The sequence below is a fragment of the Juglans regia genome, chromosome 12 (assembly GCF_001411555.2).
Source record: "Juglans regia cultivar Chandler chromosome 12, Walnut 2.0, whole genome shotgun sequence".
In the NCBI taxonomy this organism is placed as follows: domain Eukaryota; kingdom Viridiplantae; phylum Streptophyta; class Magnoliopsida; order Fagales; family Juglandaceae; genus Juglans; species Juglans regia.
Window position 1 is genome coordinate 1,815,245 of NC_049912.1, and position 19,692 is coordinate 1,834,936.

Consider the following 19,692-nt stretch of genomic DNA (forward strand, 5'->3'; position numbering starts at 1 on the left):
AAATAATAATAAAATATTATTTTTTATATTTTTTTTCCCTAAAATTATTATTTTTATATATTTTGCAATTAGCACCCACTGCATATTTCTTGAAATGAGCAGAAGGCACAACCAGAAATAAAAAACAATTGGGAATCAAAAGAGAAACCAATAGCCAAAGAAATCAGTTGATTATTATGACAATATATCAATCATACACCGTCGAAGGAAATAAATGAATAAAATTAAGCTATGTATTGACATGACATCCGTTTGCAACAAGAACACAAAACAAAAACAAATTTCTCAAAACAGCTTGCATAGGATGTGAAGAGTGATAACACGGTATAGATAGCCAAAAGCACATATGACTGCAACTCGTCAAAAAACAGAACTTGGTCACATATCTCAAATGTTCTCTTTAAGTACAACATATCTTGGAGCTTTACTACCATCAACACAAAACGAGGACAGGTGTAACTTAACAATCTAAACTAATATTAGCTAGGGAAGACATCATGCAATGTGTAAAATAATTAATTCATGTTGATTGTTGATTGTTGAACTAGCAAAACAATAAATCATTCAAACAAATGCTCTAAAATGTATCCAGGTAAGTACAAACACTATTAAGAAATCTAGATGATTACAATATGTTGCAAGAATTGAAAATTCAAACATTTTTGTTGGACCTTAAAGCAGCAACCAAATCCCTTTCATCTGAAATACATATTCCACAAAAGTGATCCAAAAGTCAAACAATAAGCTCCAACAGCTCCCACCACCACCAAACAGCAAGCACCATCAGCTCCACAACAACTCCTAACAATTTCCAATCAGTTGATAGCAACTAACAGTACAAAAAGAATGATGAAATTGGTGTGCAACCAGCAGTACAACAATAGAAGTCAAAATCTGTGAATTACAAAATCTGTCACAAAATCTGAAATATGTCATGTTGAAGAGTATTTACCTTAGGTTTCCTAACAATGGAAGTTGAAATCTCTGAACACAAGAGAAGAAAGGGTTAAATTGAAAACCCCCAGGAAATCGAAATCAAGAACTATCAAAGAGAAAAGCCCAGAAACGAAATCAAAAAATCTTTGGTGTCGTTGATTTCAGACTCATTGATGAGCAAGCAACAAAAAGAAAGGCCCATAAATTTTTTCATTGGTGTCGGGATGTGGGATTCTTTCAGATTCCTTTCGTTGGTGGAGAGAGAGAGAGAGAGAGAGAGAGAGAGAGAGAAAAGTAGTAAAATAATGTTTGGTGAGTGAACAATGTATCTTCAAATTTGTAGAAATATTGTTCATAACTATGTAAATTTTTGAAGATGCACAATCCAATACAGACTAATTTAAAGTCAGATTATGCAAATATGTAGATGCATAATCCAATATTAGTGCTCTTAGCAGTATAGGATGAGTAGTTGGCACGAAATGGGCATACTTGGTAAACCTGTCAAACTGTAACCCATAGTGCATTGAACTTACCAAATGTAGGAAGTCCTTCAATAAAATCCATAGTGATATCTACCCAAGGTCTAGAGGGTATAAGTAATGGCTGGAGTAAGCCACTAAGAAGGGTGTTATCCACCTTTTCCACCTGACATGTATCACACGCCTTAAGAAAGGCTCTAACATCATATTTTTGGCTAGGCCAATAAAAATCCATTTTTACTCTGTACATTTTTTTTTTCAAAGCCAAGATGTCCCTCTGTGTAACACCCCCTTCCCAAAGGCTAGGTGTGTCACGTATTTTTCATGAAAAAAATAAACCCGGCAAGCGATTCTCTAATTTCACAATTGAAAAAAATAAATTGAAGTAATTTATTATGAAATAAAAGGTCTAATAAAAATGTCTTCCCAAAAACATTAAAGAAATCACTGAATAACTTCTTCATAAGAGACACATTTTGTTTTAAAAAAGTCTGAACAAAACTAAATGCTCCTTCTACTCCTGGCCTGCCTGCTCGTAATCATCATCTTCACCTGGGTAATTAAAAACATGAAAATAAACTAAAATGAGTCGATGACTCAGTAAGAAATCTATCATAACGAAAACATAATAAACATAAAATTTTCATAAGAACTTTCATGCTGAACTTAAAATTCATGATTGTTCATGTTAATGCTTATGCTATGTATGACTGAATTATCTGAATTAACTGACTGATTTATCTTACTTATCTGACTGGCCAACACACTTAACCCTGTGTGCAAGGTTGTGCACCAGCCCCACATCCCGCTGCAGCAAGGGGAACTGCTGATAGTATTCTAGCATACTATGGTGGACCACGACTGAGTTCGTGGCTTGCACACCACCCTGAAACTGGACTGCATTGGTACCATGCATCTGAATGGCCATCTTATTAACTGATCTGATTTTTATCTTACACTTGAATTTAAGATGGCTTATGTGTCTTATACACATGAGATGCATGACATAATACATACATAACTATAATTTCTGAAACTGAAACATGATGCGGAATGACATGATCATATGCTATGCTGGATGACATGCTTGTACATGAGCGGTTCATAAATAATGGCTATCAAAGAACTGGCTTGAATAATACATACTTATAAGCTAACTGTGATGATCCTAATTTATGATCAAATTTACTTACCTCGATGCGTTTCTTCTTGAATAATACTTCGTAACTTGAGACCTATATTCAATAAATAACTATTACTAAATTGTTTGGAACTAAAATAAATGCTAATATCTTACTTAACTAAATTCGGAATTCTAACACATAGTCAAACCAATATTTGTTTAACACTAAAATCAATAATTCATAGTATTTAAATTACTTAAAATACTAATTTATAATTTAGTAGAAATACTCGAGCTATTTTTAAATAATTCACAAAACTTAAATTCTTAAACTAAGTTTCATTTCTTAACGTAATTATTAAATCTTATAAGAAACTTAATAAATTCCATTAAATTCTTAACATAGAAATTTTATTAAAATCTTTACTAAATTGACAAAAGAAATATTAACTCAAATATTAGACTTAAAAATTATACTTTAAAACATCTTTCCAACTCTTTAAACATTTATTAAAAAGAACCTTTAACTAAATATATTTATTTAATAAACTCAACTAGTAATATTAAACTCAATATAAATCACTAAAACAATTATTGAAGTAAAATGAGATCAAGTCTAACTTAAAATATAAGCTCAAATAAATATCACTATAATCTGTAAAAAGGGTTAAAAACTCTGGTCCATGAAAATAACATTATTACAGGAGCCCAAACCAAATAAATAAACCCAAACCCAACCTCATACGGGCCTAAGGCCCAAGGCCCAACCAAAAGAACCCACGGGTTCCTCAAGAACCCGAGTACACGGCAAACAACACAGAGAGTTCGGGAGAGAGGGTTCTACGATGGAAGAGCTTACCGAGGGAGAGGGGCTAACTCGACGGCGGTTCTGGTGGCTGGGAGTGGTCGGCGGCGCGACTGAGGGTTCCTATGGTGGTGCGGCACCGAGTGAGAGAAAGAGAGAGAGAGTTTAGAGAGAGGAACTACTAAACCGAAACAAAAGAAGAGAAAAAGAGAGCTGATGGCGGTCGGCTTACCGAAAATGGGTGGCTGAGCTAGGGCTGGGCTGGTCGGCACCGTCAGTGATGCCGGAAGGGAGTCCCGCGTCTCTGAGTGGCGTGGAGTTACTGCGAGAAGAAGTGGGTGGCTGCGGGTCAGAGAAGAGAACTCCAAAACAAGTGAGTTTTCTTTGTATTTTTCTTGTGTTTGAATCAGATATTCTTAGATGGATTTATAAAGACGATAGAAAGGCTATCTGATAGGGTTTTTTTCTAATGAGAGTTAGACTCCTACTAGGACTCGAATTTACACACTAGGTCAGGGTTTCAAATTTGAAACAAAGTGGATGAACTTACGGATTGGTGATTTGAATTTGTCAAACAGCGGCTAACTAAGTGATGAGGTTCGGAGACTAGAATAAAAATTTAAACTTTAAATTTTCAAAACACACATCGCAGTGAACATAATCTGAAACACTTTAGAAATCCTTATTAAAACAAAACTCTAACAAATCATAAATAGCAACTATAATAGAAAAAAATAGAGATAAATTAAATATAAATTCTGATAAAACTATACTCATAAAAATATAAATTCTAAAATAAAAGTTTACTAGGAAATATTACTAATATACCCTAACACCAAAACTGGTATGTCACACTCTGTAAGGCTACTATGCACCAGATCTAGAAGTTTGTTGATAAAAGCTTTGTTGTCAGGAATACATATCCTCTGCTTGTAGAACAACACCCCATTTTTTACTGCATAAGGGGTGGGCAAATCCCGAGCTTTGTATCTTCTTCACAGATCTTGTATTCTTGGATCTGAATCATATAGAGATTTAATCTCTGCCATCCAATTCCAACTAGGTAGTGAGATAAGGGCTACCCTCACCTATTCTTCTCCCTTTTACCTTGACAATGCATCTGCTACAAGATTCTTCCTCCCCCTTTTGTATTCCACGGCAAAGTCATAACCCATCAGCTTGGATATCCATTTCTGTTGCATCGTAGTTCCCACCCTCTGGTCTAGTAGAAATTTGAGGCTTTGATGGTTAGTTTTGACCACAAAGGCCTGGCCTAATAAATAGGGACACCATTTTTGCACAGCTGAGACTAGTACAAATAGTTCTGTTTCATAGGTAGACATTCTTAATGCTCTTCTCCTCAGAGCCTTACTGTAGAAGGCTAGGGGTCTCTCTTCCTGCATCAAAACAACTCTAATGGCCTCTTCGGAGGCATCACATTCAATCACAAATGGAAACTGAAAATTAGGTAGGGCCAGAACTGGAGGTTTAGTGATTGTTGTCTTCAACTTCTCAAATGCAGCTTGAGCTTCACTATCCCATTTGAAGCTATTTTTCTTCAATAATTCTGTTAATTTGGCAGCAAGACCTCTATATTCTCTTATAAACCTCTTATAATAACCAATTAGGCTTAGAAAACCCTTCAAGGCCTTAATGGATTGTGGTATGGGCCAGTCAAGCATGACACTTAGCTTCTCAAGGTCAGGATCAGCTCTAACCCCCTAACCAGAAATAAGGTAGCCCAAATATGACACCAGTTCCAGGAACACAGAAACCTCTGCTTTTAAGCAAGAAAATAGAGCACGTTTGTGCTCTCTGCCCCAATACTTTCCCGCACGACCGTTCACCACCGCGAATTAGTGTCGGCCACCCTGTTCCCCTCCACACCGCGCGCGCTCCTTATGCCACCAACCCATAGCATGACAACACCTCCATGTAACCCACAAGCTTTCCATGTACACACGACATCACCTTATCGAGATTGCACGGTAGGCCTCTCTCCCTCGTTACTCTCCCTTTTCCTCTCCCCACTCTCTCTCTCTCTCTCTCTCTCTCTCTACCGCCATGGACAACCGCCGTCGCTCACCCACCCCAAAAGTTGATGGACAAACCCACAACCCACATCGCATAGTTACTCTAACGTAAACCTTCTCTCCACTTCACTTGTTAATACACATCAATCGATTGTTAAGCCCTTAGAAATTTAAATTACATGCATGCCCCTGCACAGTAATTAAGCCCTTAGTAATTTAAACTACATTTATGCCCCTAAACATCGATTGGTAGCATATTCTCGTGATTAAATTAAGAGACATTAGATGTTTCGAATTTAAGGATATTTTAGAGTTTAATCACATGATGATTTAGAAAAATTATGAAAAATTTAATTATTTTGGGAAGCGACGATATTTTGGGTTTCGAGAATGTTAAACATTAGAGAATTATAGATTTTTAATATCTTGGGTTTTAATTACGAAATACGTGTTGAATTGGAAATACGCAAGTTATGTCACTATTTTATAGGCGATGATGGATATTCCTTTGGCACTATTGTGAGAAATTTAGAGAAGTTAAAAAAATTCAGGTAAAAGAGGTTCCCATGCTAGATTTTGCATAAAAAGAAAATGAACTGAGGTTGATTTTATAAAAAATATGCACGTTATGTTTTGAAAAGAAATGTGAAAATAACCTCAGTTATATATTCTGCATTACTCATAAAATTGGTATAAAAGAAAAAGTATTTTCTGACATTACTGATGTAGACGTAAGCAATATTTTGGCATGTTGTTTCTGAACTCTTCAAAAGAGCGAATATGAAATCTGAAATTTTTGTACATGTTATATGAGGACTCTTTGAATCTGTTTTAATTATGTAAAAACGATATGAATATGTTTAGTACTCTGTTTTGATATGATGTGGCATCTGAAAAACTTTTGGCATGACATTCTGATTCTATTTCAAATTTTGATTTTGATTCTAGTTATGATATAATGATTTTGATTCTATTATATGGTTGGTACCAACATGATCTCTGGTTTGAGTGCATCCACTTTGGAAACAAAGTGATTTCTCTACGTGGTCTTTCCTATGTGCACACTCCGGGCTCCAAGAATGAATAAATGGAAGATTTACATTCTGGTATTGCTTGATTTGACCACCGAGGATAACACAACCCTACCATGAGGGTTAAATATGGTCTCTAATATGATATGGTGATATGATATAATATGATATGATAAGATGATGATGTTCAGTCATGTTATGCCAAAGGATTTTTTAATATGAACAGTTTGAAATATCGCTCTGATATCCTAATAACACATTTTTGAGATCTGCATATTGAAACTGAAATGTTTTGTTTATGCATTTTGAACTCTGTGAAAATGCTCATATTTATATACTAGTATATGTTCTCTACTTACTGAGTTATTGATAGTTCACTCTTTATCTCCACAATATTTTATGATATTTTGGATGTTTTAGCTAAGGATCAAGAATAGAAAACATGTGTAAGGCTATGTGAGCATAGTGGATTAAGCACAAAAGGATGCCATGGTTATTGGAGAATTTTATTCAATAAACTAGTTGTGTTCTTATGAAGTGCATGGTATGTTGAGAGGTTGACGTTGATATTAAGAATTTGTGGTGTTCCTAGTTAATTATTTGGAGTACTGTGAGAGATGATTTTAGGTGACGGTTGGTAACTCTCCGACCACATCCGAGACTGGGGCATTAATACAGGCAAGTTCATGACCTTAATATGTGAGGTGAGTATAGGTAAACGTGTTTCTTAAAGAACATCAAAGGGCACCTAGGGTTGTTAAAGCTGCCATAAAATATGGTGATGGTGGTGGTTTATGAACAACATATTCTATCTGCTGTGTTTAAGCACATCTAAGATAGATTATCTATTAGCTTTTCCACGTTGAACATACATTGATTCAAATGCAAGAGGACACTTGTTAGACATTGACTGAAGTTTTGTAGACCGATTCGAGATCAGTGCTACCTATCAGACAGGTTCCAATGTGTTAATGTTTAAACAAGAGTAAGTGGAAACGCAAATGAATATAACCGCAAATTCCTCATCAATGATATATATATATATATTTTATGATACATATGTTTGTTCAATATATGGATCATTTGCATATAAAGAAAAAAATTTTGCTTAGTGAACTTATATCTCTAGATTGCAACCTATTGAAAAAGTGTGTCCATCACTGATCATTGGTTGGGGACGTATGCAAAGATTAGCATTGAATTTCTATTTTGTGCAAGTTGTGTCAAGTATCTTTCTCAAGAGTAGATATATGAAAGAAATGAGACAAATAGTGATGCTTTAGGTTGGGGATAAATCATGGCCAGTGACTATTTTGATTGCTCGACCGAGTTCTCAGGTTACCATGCCTGGTGGTTGGTCTACGTTTGTAAGGGAAAATAAACTACAAGTTGGAGATATTTATGTATTTGAGCTGATTAAGAGTGACGATGATATACTGAAAGTATCCATTAAGAGTGAGCTGATTAGATGCCTTGGTTAAGTTGTTTCTAGAGTTGTATTATAATTATATTCTAGGAACTTATTTGTATTGTTAAGATGCACACGGACAACCATGGAAGGAGAAGAAGTTTTTTTATATTCAATTGAATCATTTACAGGTAATATATATTACAAAGAAGTGAATATGGATCCTATATGGTATGCCATAAAATCAGTAAGTAAAGTTGGAAATATTGCTAAATGGAAAGATATTCTACAGAAAATAATGCGTAATAAAAGCAAATCCTTAACACTCCCCCTAAGTTGGAGCATAGAGATCCGTAATGCTTTGGTGAAGACATTTACGAGTTGCTCAGAGGTGGAGACATGAGTGGTGGAGATGAAGCCCGAATGCAATTTTATAATTCTAAGGGGTGTGATCACCAAACAGTGTATTCCTTGGAATGACACCCTCTACATGGTGATGATTTTTATGAGGGATGATGGTTAAGAAAATGTCAAGAGATACAACCTTTTAGTCAAGAGGTTGTGTGTGTCTAGTGAAGTGTCAAAAGACACAACTTTTTGATTTAGTCAAAAAGTTGAGTCATTTCTTAAGTTTGTGTCCTCTGCCAGCCATTGGGTTACCAATGGTTGTGCCCTTTGCCAACCGGTGCATGATGACCTATAAATAGGGGTCATTGGTGCACAAATCAATTTACTCAATTCTTTTTATCTATCACCAACTTGTGAAACAAATACTCTCATGGGAGTGTCACCATATTGCCAAATTCTGTTTTTATTTGTTCTTCATAATTCTACAAATTTTTCACGAACGATGTGACAATCAATTTTAATGTGTTTGATAAGTTCATGAAAGCCAGGGTTTTGAGAGATGTAGAGAGTGACTTGATTGTCACAATAAAAGAGCATGGGCTTTGGATAAGGAACAATAATTTATGGAGAAGAGTCTTAAGCCAAGTAAGCTTGTAAGTAGTAACAGCTAATGCATGATATTTAGGTTCAACAAAAGAGCATGAGATAGTGGATTATTTCCAGGCACGACAAGAGATGGGGCTATTGTCAAGTTGAATGAAGAAGCCAATAGTAGAGCGCCGAGTGAGGGGACATCTAGCCCAATCAAAGTCGAAATAGGTTGAGACTTGAAGGGAGTTTTTGGTTGGGAACAAAAGGCCTTAACCATTTGACCTAGGTAGGTTTGGGGTCTTAGATGAGATATAAAATTTTCATATGATCTCATTTTATCTTGTTTCATCTTATTCCTAAACATAATTTAAATACAAAATTTTTAAACTAATCATTATAACTTTTTCAAACTAATCATTATACTTTTTCAAACTTTCAAATAAAAAATAATTTCAACTTTTTCAAATTTTTAAATAAAAATAATATTATAAAACTATATTATTACAATATTTTAACTTTATAATATTTTGTATTCAACTTTTTCTCTCTCATTTTTCAAAATTTAAAAAACATTCAACTCAAACTATTTTACGACTGTTCATAAGCTATCTTACTAATATTTACAAAATTTTCATCTTATCTCACTCTCAAACATAAGATCCGAATGACCAGGTGCATGCATGAATTGACTCGTAATGTTAACATGAAAGATTATGTCGGGCCGGGTAATGGTGAGCTAGATGATTCGACCAACCAACCGGGTAATGGCTATGTGGCGATTGCAGAGCCAGGCTACGAATACCAGTAATCACTGGCAAATGATGGAAAATTCGATTCCATATGCTTGATTTTATAATCAAGAAACACGAGAACTGCCTATGGTGCAATGCATTTTGGTACTTAAAAGATAAGGGGAAGAACTTGGTAAATTTTATATCTTTATAGACGTAGCATTCCTCAAATGAATATTAAAAAAAAAAAAAAAACCGTAGTGGAGTTATAGTATAGTGTGAGTTGTGGTATGAACTCCGAACTAATCCATGGTACTACATAAAACATGTATTGACTTGCATGGTTTATATAAGAGTATAACAACTTTTGTATAAAATAATCGATGTTGGTTGATGCGAGATAAACCGAGCTCCAGAAGTTGTGGACTTTGATTCGAGCTCATGCTTTTATGTGCAATGCAGCTGAACTCGAAAGTTGACTTGCTGGGCTGATTCTGCTCGATTACATCCTAAATATTTATGCGGATTCGGTTCCTACTCATTGGGTTTCCGCGTTCAGAGCTGAAACAAGAATGGCGATGTCTCGCACATGGAGACGATAGCCCTGAGTTCTTCAAACCCTTCCTCCCCTTTACCAGCACTCACCAAATAGTACTGCCTCTCTCTCTCTCTCTCTCTCTAGCATTTCCATTAGCATTCTGTTCTTTAATAGACAACGGTTGGTAGGTATGAGGGGTTTTGTTTTACTCGGGATGATTGTGTTTGCTTTGCATGCGAGGGTAAAAAGTCCTCTTTTTTTTTTCTTATTGGTTTCTCAGATTCATAAAATTCTTCTATATTTATTTGGTATAGTTAACAGCTCTGTTTTGCTGCAAACAAAGTAAATAAAGTTTTAGGTTTCAGGGATTCGAATCTTTCCCATACGCAGAATTTCATTTTTTTTTTTTTGTAAAATCTTATCACGAGATATAAACCCTTGGAAGGTCAGCCAGAATACGCAGCAGATATTGGCTTTGGCTACAAAGTTTACACCCATTTTTTTTTTCCTATTTTTGCGTGTATAATAATTTATAAACGTAGTTGAAATTTGCTTAAGATGCATGTGATGGAATAACTGAAACAAGGCCCTACGATTCAAAAGATATTAACTTAGGTAATTTCATATTGAGCCAGTCTGCACGATTGATCGCTCTTTAAAGACTGTTATACTTATACCTGGTACAGAAACTGAAAAACAATTATATTGACAGATTGTACATTTGCGGAGTACAAGCACTCGAGTTCAGGCCCTAGTTTAAAAGCTTGTGCTTCATTTTTCTCTCTGTAACTACTTGAAGTTCAACCATGACTTCGCAAGGCCGGAGAGACAATAACAGTCTAGCAAAACCCCAACATTTCTTCAAGATTATTCTTTCCCGTTGCCTTCGAGACGGGAAACTTGTGAGTATATTCTTCCATCTCTCTCTTGTTTAACAATATAACACTACTATTTGTTTGACATTGTTAATTTATAAAACCAATCATATAAAAAAACAGTTTATTTGGAATATACTCTATGATAGTGACCTGTTAGCCAAATTTTGTGGGGCTTTTTTGTTTTTGTAATTTCGAAATTCTTGGTCTAGTTTGATGCTATACATGATACTGGCATGTGAAAGACTGATATAAAAAAAAAAAAAAACTAAAAAGGTGCTAGAGAAAAGAAGCTTCAGATTTTCCAACAGGCAACAAAGTACTTTATAGGGTTTGAAGACTCCGATTGATGTCTTGGTTTGTACACCAGAGTTGCAGTGCTGAATGATGTAAGAAAGAAACCTGAATAAAAATGACATTAATCACAAAATACAGAAAGTTGAGGAAAGGTGGAGAAGGAGCAGGGATGTGAATATGAAGAAGAAAGGGGGGAGGGAGAAGGAGGGGGGGGGGGGAAAGGGAGAGAAGGAGTTGTGTGTATTTAAATAGGACGACAAAAATGACAATTTACATTTTGCTTAGGTGGAGGTGTGCGGGGTTTGAGGCTTCCATTTAGATTTTTCCTACTTTGAATGCCTACAATGCTGTAGGCATTCGGATACCAACCTCCTACTTTTTTTTTTTTTCACAAAAGGACAAAAGGGAAATAAATTCGCTTGTGTGGTAAAACTGGACAAACTTGTAGGATGATGTGTGGTACATGGTTTAAGGGAGTGCCAGCTTGATGTAATGGAGTGTTAAGAGTGTATGGCCTTTTCAGTGAATTGTGTTGATAAATGAAGAGAACGACTGGGATCAGAGTATCTTAACATGTTTGGATACAAAGTTATCTTATCCGAACAAAAGCATCTCAAAGTTTCTCATCTTGTCTGGCTGTCCAAACACCGCCTTAATAATGTGTCAAATGAAAGTTTAGTTCCGTACGATTGGATTGATAACTCTTAAATGGCATTTCTCTTTCCCCCCGATTCACTTAAAGAATCAAACTAAACAATCATATGTCAAGTTTAATCATTACTTCTTGAGGCCAGAGAGACTGTGCAGTGCAGTAACAATGAAAGATCCACATTTCTTCAAGATAATTCTCCCTCATTCTCTGCAAGACATGAAGCTTGTAACCATTATCATCCGTCTTATTTAACAATTTAACATTATTATTTTACTTGACATCACGAATTTGTAAAGCTAATCAGATAAAAAACAGTTCATTTGGATTACAGTTTGATTCCACTGCATGATGGTGATCTCTTAGTAATTGATATATCAGGGGCCTTTCTAATTTTATTTTTATTTTTATTTTTAAGTTTCAGACTGTAAAGGTCTTGTTTGGTGCTATAATGCATGAAACTGACATTGTCAATGACCAATATCAGTATCAACATAGAATGTCTTTGGTTTTGTACTCCCGGAAAGAAAAAATCTTTAATTTGATTCAGTTTGGCTTGGAACTTTTAGAGGACTTCAGTAGCTATAATCTAGTGCAAATCTAAGTTTTAATCGATTTGCTGCTTGCTGGAGTTGATTGTGTTTTGTTAGGCCTCTTAAGAAGCAATACTTTTTTTAAGGGTTTCAATTGCACAATAAGAACTGCGTATGAGCCTGTATGTTGTTTTTACTCTGCTGAGTTTTCTGGTTTTTATGTTAACTTAACCATTGAGTCTTTACAGAGGTTTCCGAAGAAGTTTGTAAGGAAATATGGAGAAGGCTTGTCAAACTTAGCACTTCTTAAGCTTCCAAATGGTGCAGAATGGAAAGTAGAGTTAACACAATGTGATGGTGGGGTTTGGTTTCAGAAGGGTTGGCAAGAATTCTTGGAGTATTATTCTATAAAGTTGGGGCACTTGTTAGTCTTTAAATATGAAGGACATTCTCACTTTCGTGTACTTGTATTTGATGAGAGTGCAACAGAAATCGAGTATCCTTTCAATAGCTCCCTTGGAGAGGACAAGCTTGATGCAGAAATCTTGGCTTCTCCAAGGGAAGAAACCCGGGCTGATGGTTCTGTTGAAATATTGGATGACTTTCCAAAAGACACAAAAACTAGGGAGAAATCATGGTTACCATGTCCTCGAGCTCAGAAGATGATGAGAACCAATCCTAGCGAAAAAACCACGAGTACGTCGAATATGCCAAGATTGGCTCAACAAAATTTGCATTCTACCAAGCAGGAGCTTGAAGGTTTGAAATCTTTTATATACTGTATATGTTATTTATTTCTTTGGTTCAAAATTTTTAACAATGTCTCGTTATCTTTGATTGTCAACAAAAGGTGCTGAAGGAATTTTTATAACAGAGCAATGCCCAAAATATAATGTCCCAAGGACTCAAACAGTGAGTGTTGATGAAAAAACAAGAGCTCTTGAAAAAGCAAGTGGCTTTAAACCTGAAAATCCTTATTTCATGGCTGTCATGCAGCCATCGTATGTGGGTTCTAGAAACTACCTGGTAAGCCTTCTGATGTTCAAATTGCAGATTCAGTATTGAACAAAGAACAAATTTTGTAGAAATACTTTCATTCAGAACAGCACTGTAATTAACATCTTCATTTCTGTCTTGAATAAACCAGAATCTACCTATAAGCTTTGCAAAGAGTTATTTGAATAAGAAGGTAGATGATATCATCCTTCGGGTTTCAGATGGGAGATACTGGTCTGTCAAGTACATTTTCCAAATGAGTGCTACAATGTCGAGAGGCGTGTTTGGATGTGGTTGGAGAGTGTTTGCACGAGACAATAATCTGGAAGTAGGTGACGTTTGTGTTTTCGAACTGATTAAGGGCATCGAAACTTCTTTCCAAGTTGTGATTTTCCATGCCACTCAAGAACGTTGCCCTCAATCTCCAGGTGAGGAAGCTCCTATTCTTTTCAGTAGTGACCTATTTTGTCTGTAGAACTTCATATATCCTTCACTTTCTCGCTTTTCTTTTAAAGCTCTTGGCAATGGAGGTAATAAAAAAACTTCAAGTTCCTATAGTAAATTTTAAAAATGAACCTCAAGAAAATCAATCTAATGCTTGAGAAGTTAACAGACCTGACAGAAAAAATGTTCACAGACCAGATTCTTATGAACCTCAAGGGACTCGATATAAATTCACCTAATTGCATTTTTGGGGTCGAAGATCTGAATTATATGTTTTGCATGTTTTTTCAAACTATCAAGTTCATGTCAGTTAATTTAAGGTGTTTTTTGGTTGTCAAAATGGGACAGGGGAGCTTAAGTTTTCTGCTAAAGGAGAGACTAGAGACATGCCTAATTCTCTAATGCGCCGTCAATCTCACATTTTCAAGAAGCAACGATGGACTGCTGGGAACAAAGCTAGAGCTCTTGAGAGAGCTAGCTCTTTCAAGTCTGAAAATCCATTTCTCACGGTTGCCATGTTCCCGTCGCACGTTTGTAATAATAGCAACTTGGTAAGCTTTGAATTCCAGGTATCCTGGATCATCAAAACCTCTAATTTGCAGATAAGATGCACTGACTACTGATAGAGGCTAACCTAGTGGTTTTAAGCTCAAAATCCACGCTATGAAATAGAAGATAGCAGTTTTAAGTTCAAGATCAAAATTGATCTCCTATCGTATTGTGCCAGAAATTCTGAACAGTAAATACTCATTATCTAGTTAATCTAACAAAGGCAAGTTCATAACTTTGATATTTGAGGAGATTTCAATATTGTAAGATTTCCAAGCGAACGCTCAGGTGATAGTAGAATGAGACCAGCGATGCGAGAATTTTCAGATTTTATTTTTGAATTGAATTTGGTGGATATCCCTCTCACGGGAGGGGCATTCACGTAGTCTAATAATCATCCGTGGTCGAGATTGGATAGATTTTTAGTATCTTCGGAGTGGGAAGCTCATTATCCAGAGGTATGTCAAAGGAGGCTGTCTCGTTTGGGCTCGGATCATTTTCCAATCTTGCTTGATTGTGGAGGTATCCAAGGTGGGCGGTGGTACTTTAAATTCGAAAATATGTGGCTGAAGACGGAAGGTTTTGTGGATAGGGTTTGGCAATGGTGGTCCTCTTATCATTTTGAAGGAACTCCCAGTTTCATTCTTGTAGGTAAATTGAAAGATTTAAAAAATGACCTGAAGCTTTGGAATACACACTCTTTTGGCAATATAGGGGAACGAAAGAAGTCTATTTTGGTAGAGCTTCAAGAGCTAGAGAGGACACAGGAGGGGCGGGCTCTTTCCTTGAAAGAAGTTTCCCGAAAGTCAGAGGTGGCTATTGAATTAGAGAGGGTCATCTTGTTGGAATAGATTTCATGGCGGCAAAAATCTAGAGCTTTGTGGTTGAAAGAGGGGGATAGAAGTACAAAATTTTTTCATAAGATGGCAAATTCCCACTGGAGAAACAATACTATAGGGATGTTGAACATAGAGGGTGTAGCATGTACCGAGGCTCCTGTAATCAGAGATCATCTTGTTGGTTTTTTTGAACACTTGCTTACATAACAAAGGGGGTGGCGTCCTAAGATTGATGGGCTGGCTTTTGACTCTTTTGAACCACAGGATGTCTTGAGATTGGATAGGCCTTTTGGGGAGGTGGAGGTCCTTGATGTGGTGAGGAAGATGGCCAAAGATAAAGCACCTGGGCCGGATGGGTTTTCTATGGGATTTTTCCAAATTTGTTGGGAAGTGGTGAAAGAGGACTTGATGAAGGTGTTTCAGGAATTGTTCATAACTGGAAAATTTGAAAAAAGCTTTAACACCACATTCATAGCTTTAATTCCTAAGAAGATTGGGTCTTGTGAGTGGGGTGTATAAGATTATTTCTAAGGTGCTTGCAAATCGACTAGAGGAGGTGTTGGGGAAGATCATTACAAAACCCCAAAATGCATTTGTACAAGGAAGGCAGATCCTAGAGTCAGTTCTTATTGCTAATGAGTGCATAGATAGCAGACAAAAATCTGGTAATTCTGGAATCCTGTGTAAGTTAGATATGGAGAAGGCTTATGATCATGTTAATTGGGATTTCTTAATCTACTTGCTTGGGAGATGTGAGTTTGGGAAGAAATGGTGCTCGTGGATTAGATGGTGCATATCGACAGCGAAATTCTTGGTGTTAGTTAATGGTAACTCAAATGGTTTCTTCCACAGTTCTCGAGGTCTGAGACAAGGAGATCCTCTGCCCCCGCTCCTCTTTGTCATCGTTATGGAGGCCCTGAGCAGAATGATTTCGGCGTTGGTTAGCAATGGCTTCATGACTGGTTTCTTGGTGGGGGACCCCTCTAGGGGTATTATTAACATCTCTCACTTGTTATTTGCAGATGATACACTTATATTTTGTGAGGCGGAACAAAACCAATTGTGGACACTGAGGGCACTCTTACTTTGCTTTGAAGCGGCATCGGGGCTGAAAGTAAACCTTGAAAAATCAGAATTGGTACCAGTTGGTAATGTCTGTAATATCAAACAACTGGCTAACACTCTAGGATGCAAGGTGGCTGCCCTACCTTTTAAATACCTGGGCCTACCTGTGGGGGCTGCCCCAAGGATTGCAACAATATGGGATACGGTGATCGAGAGGATTGAACGTAGATTGGCTGGGTGGAAGAGACTGTACTTGTCAAAAGAGGGTAGGATCACTTTAATCAAAAGTACTCTCTCTAATCTACCAACTTATTTTCTATCTCTTTTCCCAATTCCATCAAGCTTGGCGACTCGAATTGAGAAACTGTATAGGGAATTCCTTTGGAGTGGCATGGGAACCGAATTTAAATTCCACCTTGTCAATTGGAGTAAGGTATGTTGCTCACTTCCCACGGGAGGGCTAGGTGTTAGAAACTTAAAGATTTTTAATAGGACATTACTTGGAAAATGGTTGTGGCGCTATAACACGGAACCGGAAGCCCTATGGAAATCAGTAATTGACTACAAATATGGAAGCATGTGGGGGGGTTGGTGTAGTAGAGAGGTAAATGGGCCCATGGATTGGGGACTTGGAAGTACATCAGTAGGGGATGGGAGGTGTTTGTTCGTCACACTAGAGTAGTGCTAGGAGATGGTTCTAGAATAAAATTCTGGAGTGATGTATGGTGTGGAAACAATAGACTAAAAGACTTATTCCCCTCAGTTTTCAGGATTGCTTGTCAGAAAGAAGCTTCAGTGGTGGATTTTATGGTGTTAACTGGAGATCTAGTACAGTGGAACATTGTTTTTAGTAGGGCGGTTCAAGATTGAGAAGTTGGTAGCATTGAAGAGTTCTTTCAATTGTTGTATTCCGTGAAACCGAGCATCCAAGGAAATGACAAGTTGTGGTGGGTACCGGCTGGTAAAGGCATATTTTCAGTTTGCTCGTTCTATAAGTCTCTCACACAGGCCCAGAACATTCAGTTTTCATGGAAAAGGATATGGCGAAATAAGGCGCCTCCCAAAGTAACCTTTTTTACATGGACAGCTTCATTGGAAAAGATCTTGACAACGGATAATTTGCGAAGACGTTGGGTGATCATATTAGATTGGTGTTGTATGTGTAAGAAGAGTGGTGAAACGGTGGATCATCTTCTATTGCATTGTGATGTTGCTAGAGCGTTATGGGCTGAGGTGTTCCACAGGATAGAGATAGCTTGGGTTATGCCCGCCATAGTGGAGGCACTCCTGGCTTGCTGGACCACTATAGGAGGTTTACTACAAATCAAAGCGGTGTGGAAAATGGTCCCTATTTGTATTCTATGGTGCTTATGGCAAGAACGAAATAACAGGACGTTCGAAGACGAGGACAGATCTTTTGAGGATCTTAGATCTTTTTTTGTTAGGATGTTATTTGTATGGTCCATAGCTATAGACTTTAATGGCTTAAACTTGGCTGAATTTCTTGTTTCCTCCTCTTCTTCCTAGATAGATGTTTTCTCTTTGTATACCATCTTGTGTACTTTGGGCTATGCCTATTCTTTAATACAATCATTTACTTATAAAAAAAAATATTTGAGGAGAGTCTAGGGTTGTTGAAGCTAGGGCTGTTGAAGAACTTCTTAAAGGGCACCTAGGGTTGTTGAAGCTGCCAACAAATTCATTTCTAGAGAATCCCTTCTTTTATACTGTAGCATGCTTATGGTGAGTATGGCAATGCTCTTGGGTTATGATCAACATTTCTATCTGCAGTTTTAAGAACTTCTAAGAAAGGTGATCTGTTAGCTTTTCCACATTGAACATGCATTGATTCAAATGCAAGAGGAGACTTGTTAGTTGACACAGTTTTGTAGACCGGTTCAAGATCAGTGCAAACTATCTGACAGGTTCCAAGTGTTGGTGTTTAAAACATAGTAAGTGGAAATGCAAATGCATATAACCGCAAATTCCTCATCAATGATATCTTTTATGATATGTAAGTTTCTTCAATATATGGATTATTTGCATACAAAGAAAAAAAAGTTTGTTCAGTGAATCTATTTCTCAAGATTGCAACCCTTTGAAAAGTGTCTCCATCACTGATCATTGGTTGGGGACGTATGCAAAGATTAGCATTGACTTTCTATTTTGTGCAGGCTGTGCCAGGTAGCTTTCTCAAGAGCAGATATATGAAAGAAAGGAGACAGATAGTGATGCTTCAGGTCGGGGATGAATCATGGCCAGTGACTGTTTTGAGTACTAGTTCTCGGGTCACCATGTCTGGTGGTTGGTCTACTTTTGCAAGGGACAATAAACTGCAAGCAGGAGATGTTTGTGTGTTTGAGCTGATTAAGAGTGACGATGATATACTGAAAGTATCCATTTTTAGATGCCTCGGTTAAGTGATTGCTAGAGTTGTGTTATAATTATATTCTAGGAACTTGATTGTATGGTGGTGGACCGGTGGTAATTTACAGACCTCATCTTCTGCTCTTTGATGGAGAATGATCTCATTGTGATCATCGCACTCCTAATACTTCTATTATCTGTTAATGACTTGAATTATATTTGGAGTTATCGTCACAAATTGGAATCGATTAATCTTATGGTTTGTGACAACAGCAGAGCCCGGCTACCAGTACCAGTAATCGCTGGCATACATTTCTACTGACATATGATGGAAAATTGTATTACTAATGCCTGATTTCATAATAAAGAAACACAAGAATTGCCTATGGTGCAATGCATTTTGGTGCTCAAAAGATAAGGGAAGAACTTGGTAAATTTATAGACGTACCATTCCTCAAATGAAAAACAAACATACCTGGTAAAGTTATGGAATAGTGTGAGTTGTGGTATGAACTATGAACTAATCCATGGTACCACATAAAACATGTATTGGCTTGCGTGGTTTATATAAGAACATGACAACTTCTCTATAAAATAATCGATGTTGGTTGATACGAGATTAGCCGAGCTCCAGAAGTTGTGGACTTTGATTTGAGCTAGTGCTTTTATGTGCAATGCAGCTGAACTCGAAAGTGGACTTGCTGGGCTGACTCTGCTCGATTACGTCCTAAATATTTGTGCGGATTCGGTTCCGACTCATTGGGTTTCCGCGTTCAGAGCCGAAACAAGAATGGCGATATCTCGCAGATGGAGACGATAGCCCTGAGTTCTTCAAAGCCTTCTTCCCCTTTACCAGCGCTCACCAAATAGTACTGCCTCTCTCTCTCTCTCTCTCTAGCATTTCCATTAGCAATCTGTTCTTGAACAGACAATGGTTGGTAGGTATGAGGGGTTTTTACTCGGGATTATTGTGTTTGCTTTGCATGCGAGGGTAAAAAGTCTCTTTTTTTCTTATTGGTTTCGCAGATTCATAAAATTCTTTTATATTTATT

At 36.9% G+C, this 19,692-nt stretch overlaps 1 protein-coding gene across 1 annotated transcript; it reads left to right on the forward strand.

Annotated features, from left to right (window-relative positions):
* The first annotated feature begins 9,832 nt into the window (after window positions 1-9,832).
* Window positions 9,833-18,878, forward strand: LOC108998184 (B3 domain-containing transcription factor VRN1-like). Its single transcript, XM_018974667.2, has 7 exons — window positions 9,833-10,139; window positions 10,739-10,928; window positions 12,629-13,139; window positions 13,231-13,406; window positions 13,528-13,804; window positions 14,169-14,371; window positions 18,448-18,878. The coding sequence occupies exons 2-7, from the start codon at window positions 10,833-10,835 to the stop codon at window positions 18,691-18,693; spliced, it is 1,509 nt and encodes a 502-aa protein (XP_018830212.1). The 5' UTR covers window positions 9,833-10,139; window positions 10,739-10,832; the 3' UTR covers window positions 18,694-18,878.
* Window positions 18,879-19,692: the final 814 nt, after the last annotated feature.

Coding starts and splice junctions, on each gene's coding strand:
- LOC108998184 (XM_018974667.2), top strand. CDS start 10,833: ATGACTTCGCAAGGCCGGAGAGACAATAACAGTCTAGCAAAACCCCAA. Junction 13,140..13,230: donor TACCAAGCAGGAGCTTGAAG/GTTTGAAATCTT, acceptor TGTCAACAAAAG/GTGCTGAAGGAATTTTTATA. Junction 14,372..18,447: donor TTTGTAATAATAGCAACTTG/GTAAGCTTTGAA, acceptor TATTTTGTGCAG/GCTGTGCCAGGTAGCTTTCT.